Source organism: Leucoraja erinacea, chromosome 10 (genome assembly GCF_028641065.1).
Source record: "Leucoraja erinacea ecotype New England chromosome 10, Leri_hhj_1, whole genome shotgun sequence".
NCBI lineage: Eukaryota > Metazoa > Chordata > Chondrichthyes > Rajiformes > Rajidae > Leucoraja > Leucoraja erinaceus.
This window is the reverse complement of record NC_073386.1, coordinates 16,873,881-16,881,985: the sequence shown is the minus strand read 5'-3', so window position 1 is coordinate 16,881,985 and position 8,105 is coordinate 16,873,881. Positions and strand designations below refer to the sequence as shown.

Sequence of the window (8,105 nt, the reverse complement as noted above, 5' to 3'; positions counted from 1 at the left end):
GCTCCAACTGTTAAAAATGTCTAGACCCTTCTCCCCGAGCCATAGTAAAATATAACTGACCTTCTCTTCATCTGTAGTTCCTTTCAGGAAGCTTTTGAATGCCAGCTGGCTCTTTTGTTTGAATTTCTTGAACGCCTCCACCACGTCATCGGCGTCCCAGTTCATCGTAGGGTGGAGGTTCATTGCTGCGGCAACAGCCGCTGTGGAGGCCGCCATCTTGTGTTGTTAGGCGGGTGCACAAAAAAAAATCAATTTCTCTGCAGCCGCTGTTCCTAATTCCCAATAGCGATTCACAATAGCGCGGTTTTTTACTCGAAAGTCACCGCTGCCACCATGTTGTGTCTTCGTGTTTGATATCCTGATAATAAACGACACAATTCAGGTTGTTTCAGTTGCCTTATTGTACTCCTTTATTCAGCTCCTTTGTCTGTGTGGCGTAGTAATACTAAAGTGCTTACATACCTAATCACAGTGTGTGTGTGTGTGTGTGTGGTGAGTGTGCCTGATACAAAGTAGTGCAGGAGGTTGGGACTGCTACAATGAATATGTAGCATATGTAACATCACGCACAAAAACGTCCCCCGCAATGTCAATTACCCTGCGAGTCGGGTCGGTTCCGGTTACTACAAAATCAACTCAAACACTGCTTGTGAGCCATTTAAAAATAAATGATTTAAAATATATTAAAAAAGACAATTACCAGAGTCAAATTTTATTCTTGACAAGAAGTATGAACTGACAGAATGATGAATCTAACCCTATATCACACACACAAACTGTTCATTGATTACACTGCGAGTCGGGTCGGGTCGGGTCAGGTAGGCTCCGGTTACTAAAATGCCCAGGATCCCCTCCGTAGCGTACTACACGTCAGCCCATTGTATTTAGCAGGAGTAGCCTATCTTGCTCCGCTATAAGATCCCGCTGATTTACACCAGCATTTTGTGTCTACCCACTCTGTGACATAAATCCGGTTTCCAATTGAATATTCTCATTTCACCACCCGCTTGTGCTGATGTTGTGACCCGGAAGCGCACTCGCCCGCAGTACTTCCTGTCCGGGAATACGGTCTATTCGGAGCGCGATCATCCGGGGCCTTGAAGGAGGTCGGCGGTGCGGGCACGTTGCGCAGGCGCAGTGGAGTTGCCGAGCGAGGGTCGGAGCCATGGGTGTGGAGGACAGAGAGATGGTGAACAACGGAGAGCCCGAGGTGAGGCTGCCCCAGGGTGGGCAGGAGAGGTGGCGGGCGGGGGGGAGACAGGGGAACGACCACCTGGCGGGAATGGAGGCCTGTTGTCAACCCCCCCAGCCGTGTCGCCGAGGCTGGGCCTGGGCGGAGAGCCAAGGGCAAACCAAGGCCGCCAGCTCGGCGCCGCGGCGGGACTGAGGAGGAGGACGCGGGGGAGGGAGATGGAGGAGAAGGTGGACGAGGAGGGGAAGTAGAGACGAGGAGAAGGTGTAGGAGGGAGAGGGACGAGGAGGAGGTCAGACGGGGGGCCAGCTCGGCCAGCTGTAGTGTGGGCAACGCCGGTTAAAGGGAGAAGGATGAGAGGGTTTAATCTGACCGTTAGTGCTCCACATTTCCCCCATAAGGTCATTCCACTCCAAGGAGACTGCGTTCCTCCCAGGTTCACAAAAATGCCGGAGAAACTCAGCGGGTGCAGCAGCATCTATGGAAATAACCCTTCTTCAGACTGCGTTCCTCCCATCCTCGCCATGCTGAGTGACCCACACACAACAAAAGTGCCGGAGTAACAGCGGCTCGGGCAACATCTGTGGGGGTCAGGGATAGGCATCGTTTTCTTGTACTCCAGCCCTTTGTGTTTTTTTTAATTGTCAACCAGTTGTTGGCAAAAACAGGAAAGCAGACTATTATCTAAATGGTGGCCGATTGGGAAAGGGGGAGATGCAGCGAGACCTGGGTGTCATGGTACACCAGTCATTGAAGGTAGGCATGCAGGTGCAGCAGGCAGTAAAGAAAGCGAATGGTATGTTAGCTTTCATTGCAAAAGGATTTGAGTATAGGAGCAGAGAGGTTCTACTGCAGTTGTACAGGGTCTTGGTGAGACCACACCTGGAGTATTGCGTACAGTTTTGGTCTCCAAATCTGAGGAAGGACATTATTGCCATAGAGGGAGTGCAGAGACGGTTCACCAGACTGATTCCTGGGATGTCAGGACTGTCTTATGAAAAAGACTGGATAGACTTGGTCTATACTCTCTAGAATTTAGAAGATTGAGAGGGGATCTTATAGAAACTTACAAAATTCTTAAGGGGTTGGACAGGCTAGATGCAGGAAGATTGTTCCCGATGTTAGGGAAGTCCAGGACAAGGGGTCACAGCTTAAGGATAAAGGGGAAAATCCTTTAAAAAAGATGAGAAGAACTTTTTTTTCGCAGAGAGTGGTGAATCTCTGGAACTCTCTGCCACAGAGGGTAGTTGAGGCCACTTCATTGGCTCAAGAGTCAAGAGTCAATTTAATTGTCATTTGGACCCCTAGAGGCAAACGAAATGCCGTTTCTGCAGCCATACATTACACACAAATAGACCCCAGACACAACACAATTACAATTTTACATAAACATCCATCACATAACTGTGATGGAAGGCCAAAAAAAACTTATCTCTCCACTGCACTCTCCCCCCCCAGGTGTCAAAGTCAAAGCCCCCGGCTGGCGATGGCGATTGTCCCGCGGCCATTGAAGCCACGCCGGGTGGTGCAAGGTCACACACCGGGTCTTGGTGTTAGAGCCCCCGGTGTGCGCTCGCAAGTACCCGCGGCCATTCCAGCCGCGCGGGGCAGTGGTGCTAAGCCCCGCTCCAGTAGCTCCCCAACCCCGCAACGCGGGCGGGAGAATTCTCCGTTGCAGGAGCCCCGAAAAGCGGTCTCTCTCCAGGGAGCCGCGGGCTCCCGGCGCCGCTGTCCGCAGACCCGCAGCAGCAGCCCCCGACTCAGCAGCGGCATCGGCAGCAGCAGCAGCAGCAGCGTTCCTCCACCGCTCCGGTCTCGGCCAGCTCCGCGACGGCAACGGTGAGTCGGCACCTGAGTCCCCGGCTTCTTCCTGTTGGAGGCCGCTCCTCGTTGCGGCCTCAACGACAACGGAACCCGACGAGAAAAGGGTCGGGTCTCCAGTGCAGGGAGAGATTTTTAAAAAGTTCCCCCCCCCCCCTCCCACCCCACCCCCACCCCCCCACACACACACCCCAACAAAAAAAAACAAAAAACTACATTAAAAAACACAGACAGAAAAATAATAAAAACGCGGACAGACTGCAGAGGCCGCTGCTGGCCAGAGCCGCGCCGCCTACCGGATGTGGTAAGAGGGAGTTAGATGTGGCCCTTGTGGCTAAGGGGATCAGGGGGTATGGAGAGAAGGCAGGTACGGGATACTGAGTTGGATGATCAGCCATGATCATATTGAATGGCGGTGCAGGCTCGAATGGCCTACTCCTGCACCTAATTTCTATGTTTCTATGTTCTTTGTGTCAACGCTCTAAATGACCTGCCTTCAGTATTGAGCGTCGCAGTTTCCACCTTCCACCAAACCTGTACTTGCTAAGCGTTGCTCAGCGTCTTGTACCAACAAACGACATTTTCAAATTAAGATCTTCCTTCAGTTGTCGTACGATGCTTCTGCGATGTGAACACGCCAGTCAAAATTAGAGGGTTCCATTCCAAATCTTAAAACAATAGGATTAATATGACACCGAGATTGCTGGGTTTGTTGACTGGCTGTTAAAAGTATACGGTGGGATAGCGATCAGCTACGGAAATGCAGATGGAGTTAAATCCAAGCAAGCGTGAGTTGTTGCACTTTTGGAGGTCAGATTAAAATGGAAAAACGTAGAATTGATGGCACGATTCTTAACATAATTGATGTACAGAGAGAATCATAGGGTTCAAGTCCACAACTCCTTGAAAGTGCCACCATGAGCAGCGAAAGTGGTAAGTGGTCGAAGTAAAGGTCAGGAAGTCACGATGCGGCTTTATTGAACTTTGGGTAGGCTGTATTTGGAGTTTTGCCTGCAGTTCTGGTTGCCCCATTACAGGTATAATGTGGAGACTTTTGAAAGTATTCAGAAGAAATTTACCAGAATTATGCCTGGGTTTGGGGCTTTTTTCCCAGTGTGGAAAATCAAATACTGGAGTGCATAGCTTTATGGTGAGAGGGGCAAACTTTAAAGGAGGTGTGAGGGGCAAGTTTTTATTTACCCAGTATTGTTAGTGGCTGGAATGTGCCGCCTGGGGTGGCGCTTAAGGCAGAGGTGGTAGTGGCTTTTAAAAGACTTTTGGATAGACATATGGATATCCAGGGAATGGAGAGAAATGAATTGTGTACAAGCAGGTAAGAATTAGTCTTGGCGTCATGGTCAGTGCAAACATTGTGGGCTGAGAGGTCTGTTTTAGTTTTGACTATGTTCCATGCACAGTTAATTGAAAGAGACAGGACAGGCTAAGAAAGTTTAAAATGCACATAGAACCTCTGGATTTTATAAAGAGAGACATAGAATACAAGAGCAAGGAAATAACAATGAACTATTATGAAACCATAATTTGGCCTCAGTGGGAAATTTCTCTTATTCTGAAAACATGCTTTCAGAAAGAGGTATGGACTTTAGAGGTGTCGTGGAAGTCCAGGGATGAGAGACGTTATGTGAATCGACCTAATAAACCAGGATATCTATTTATTTTATCGTACACGTGAGTTCATATGTTCCTTTGAGCCAGACCCACACTGGCTCATGAGGACTTGTGCAGAACTTTCACCATTTTGGTACCTATTCGATTAGCTTAATTACCTGTAGTGAATAAAGTTTTACCTTGAAAATATGAACTTGCCCATTATGGAAAGCTGTGGCTCCTGCACTTCATTTAGTTCTTATCCAAGTGTTTAAATTCCTCCAAGTTTGAACTTCTCAGTTCCTCCACTGTTGAATGTCCTTTCCCTAAATTTCTGCTTTGGTCAATTGCCCATCATTTTAAGCCACGCGTGTAATAGCTCAGGCACAATTTGAAGGGACTTAAATATAAGGCATTTACTTGCAGAATTTATCCATCTCTGGATGTCACATTTTGTTTGTGTCCATGTTTTCTTGGTGAAACTTGCTCCTTGGTGAAATTTGCTACATGAATGCAAATAACAATACTGAATCAATTTCTTGCATTTCTTATTTATATTTGCTAATCCAAGTTTTTTCTCTACTTAGGAGGAAGAGGAGGAGGAAGATGTGGTGGTAAGGCTTTCAGCGTAAATTATAGATAGATGGAAGCTTTCATTTGTTTTTTATTTTGAGGTGGTGTCTTTATTTATTGGATATCTGCTTTATTAGACTGAAATGCTTGCTCCTTTACATGTTGCCGTTCCTCTGCTGCAGTTGCTCCAGCAATTTGTGTTTTTCTTATGTGCACCCTGAATCTTGTTCAATATGAGGAATTGGGAGGTTAACCTGTTTTGTTAAGTGCCAAACCTCTGCCAAATCTTCCAAATATGGGAGATATGACTAACCCCAGTTATTTTTTTGTCACTTGTGGCCCTGGATGTTCATAGCAGAGGACTTGACGTGACCTAATTATTCCATCATATGACAATTTATTACTTCTTCATCGGGTGAGATAAGTGTAAAATGCTTTTTCTCCAGTTGCCAACTTTTGGTCTTATTGCTTTTTAATCAATCTATCTGCTGTGCTGCGAATGAACCAAAGTATAATAAGTAAATGCAATTTTTTTTCTGCTGTCATCTCGGTATTTTAATTTTTACTGCTTGATCACAAGACAAATTTAACAATATACAAAGCAGTGATCTGATACTTCATTGAAATGACAACATAACTGAATTGAATATTACCATTGGTATTGGGGGCAATTGGAGAATATAGATTTGGTCTGATTGCAATCTGATTCTGGTTTAGTGAAAACAGCTTTGTGCTAAATCTTATTTTCCTTTTGCTACCCTCACAAACATTGTAAACTACTGTCAGTGCATACAAGAAAGGTTTTCGGGCATCTACCTTTGCTGATATTGTGCTCTCAAGTTATGTGTAAAATCTAAGATTGTATGTGGCAAATTCTTATTAATGTTAAAACATCTGTGCTATTGACGTGCATTTTGATTATTTAAAACATTTGACTTGATGTAGGATCCTATGATAGACGTCAGAGAGCAATGTGAGAAGAATGAAAAGTGTGTGCAACTGCGGTCACGCCTGGACGAGTGCACAGACCGAGTGAACTCGAGATCGCAAACAGAAGAGACATGCACCGAGGAGCTGTTTGACTTCCTGCATGCCCGTGACCACTGTGTAAGCACTTAATTCTTCACATTGGAGTCCAAAAAGAGATCCAATTTACTCATTGAGTGTTGTTCACCCTCTTGTGTTTTTGTTTTGGGAAAAGTGTCCCTGTGGCTCAACTCTAATGTTCCTACTTGTAGTACTAGTCATGAATGTTTTCTTTTATTCTTCCTAAAAAAAATCCTCCTCGAATCCATTTTGGAGTTCATCAAGCAAATGTTTCCTCTTTTATTGGACGTTACTATAAATACCGGAATTTTGCTGTTTTTAATGGCCAGTGCTTATGTTGAAGAAGGACAAATTATGACAAAACTGCTAGTAATTTCAAAGATTAGGATTGAACATCTGGGGAAATTACATGGTCTGAATTCATTCTAAAGAGATAGCATTTTGTTTTCTAGATCTGGTGTCAAAAAAATAAAACATTACAAAGGGAGTTTGACTGTCCTGTCTGTCAGATCTTGAATAATTGAGCAATGTTGTCTGTTACAATCTTTTTAAAGAACAGTTAATAAATGCACATGTTTCACAACTATAACAGCACATTGAATAAAGCGTAATTTTTTTTTTCCCCAGGTGGCTGAAAAAATCTTCAGTAAGTTGAAGTGAAATCCAATTCCGAAGAAAGTGCTGGGATTCGTACTAGTTGTGAATTGAGTTTATTCACTGATTTCTGATTGTATATACAGCATATTAATCTTGTGGTCCACTGCACAGTGATTCGGGTATTGCTTTTATGTATTTGCAATTGAGTTTGGTGCCACCAACTGTTGGTTGTTAATAAATTTATTGAACTTGAATATGTGTCATTTGTTTTTCATTTCATATATATTTCAACTGTTCACGATTGTGATGGTTCATCCCTCTGCAAATGAATTATTTTACCTTTGCCCTTTTAAAATTGTTAATTTACAAAATTAGGATTCCTTTATATGTCTTTGGATTTTGACTGATTTATATCAACTTAATTTAACTGTCTTTGTTACATTCCATTTTTAACATCAGGAAAGGAAAATTATGTAGTTCAATCTGCTGAACATTTTTATCCATCCAAGTTAAACAAGTGTATTAAAACACTGCATAAACCTCCAAATAGGTACAATGATTTATTTGTTACCATTTATTTAAATGTAAATTGTTTAAGGTAGCAACATAATTTCTGTGACATTGGTATTTAGTATGCATAATGACTCCTGCAAATCAGGTTATAACATAAATACACACGATTAGAATGTTGATTTTTTTTTTTTTTAATATTTTATTTTATTAGAAGTAAGTACAGTCATATGGCACCAAAGTGCCTAATATATATTTTCATAATGCATTTTATGTACAACTTTTTTTTTTTTGTTACATTGAAAAAAGATGAGAATAAGAAAAAGAAGTTAGATAGTAAAGGATAGAAAGATGTGAAATATATAGTGTGTGAAGAAAGAAAACGAGTAAATGAAGAAAGTTGAGAGAGAAAATAGAAAATAAAAGAAAATAAAAAAGAAAAGATCATTATTTATAATCTTGACCAACCCTCGTCGAGTCCTGAAACAGTTATTTTTTACAATTGTGTTGCACCATATGATTCCAAAAAAACGACGAATGGAGACCAACTCGTTATGAATTGGTCTGATTTATCCATTAGGAGGAATGTTGATTTTTTTAAAATAATTCTTTGTGTTGTCAAAAACTCTAGATTTTGTGGCACAATTTGGTTTGTAGTATTTTGCCTTTTAAATAAATAATCCTGAGAACTTCATCGCGCTGCATAGGAAAGCCTGATGCCGATTCTGCAGGCCATATAGTGTGCGGGTATATCAGC

At 43.1% G+C, this 8,105-nt stretch overlaps 1 protein-coding gene across 1 annotated transcript; it reads left to right on the top strand.

Moving 5' to 3' along the window:
- The first annotated feature begins 1,075 nt into the window (after positions 1-1,075).
- On the top strand, positions 1,076-7,092 carry LOC129700830 (cytochrome b-c1 complex subunit 6, mitochondrial). The gene is made up of 4 exons (XM_055641565.1): positions 1,076-1,210; positions 5,209-5,235; positions 6,140-6,301; positions 6,869-7,092. The coding sequence occupies exons 1-4, from the start codon at positions 1,166-1,168 to the stop codon at positions 6,899-6,901; spliced, it is 267 nt and encodes an 88-aa protein (XP_055497540.1). The 5' UTR covers positions 1,076-1,165; the 3' UTR covers positions 6,902-7,092.
- Positions 7,093-8,105: the final 1,013 nt, after the last annotated feature.

Coding starts and splice junctions, on each gene's coding strand:
- LOC129700830 (XM_055641565.1), top strand. CDS start 1,166: ATGGGTGTGGAGGACAGAGAGATGGTGAACAACGGAGAGCCCGAG. Junction 1,211..5,208: donor TGAACAACGGAGAGCCCGAG/GTGAGGCTGCCC, acceptor TTCTCTACTTAG/GAGGAAGAGGAGGAGGAAGA. Junction 6,302..6,868: donor TGCATGCCCGTGACCACTGT/GTAAGCACTTAA, acceptor TTTTTTCCCCAG/GTGGCTGAAAAAATCTTCAG.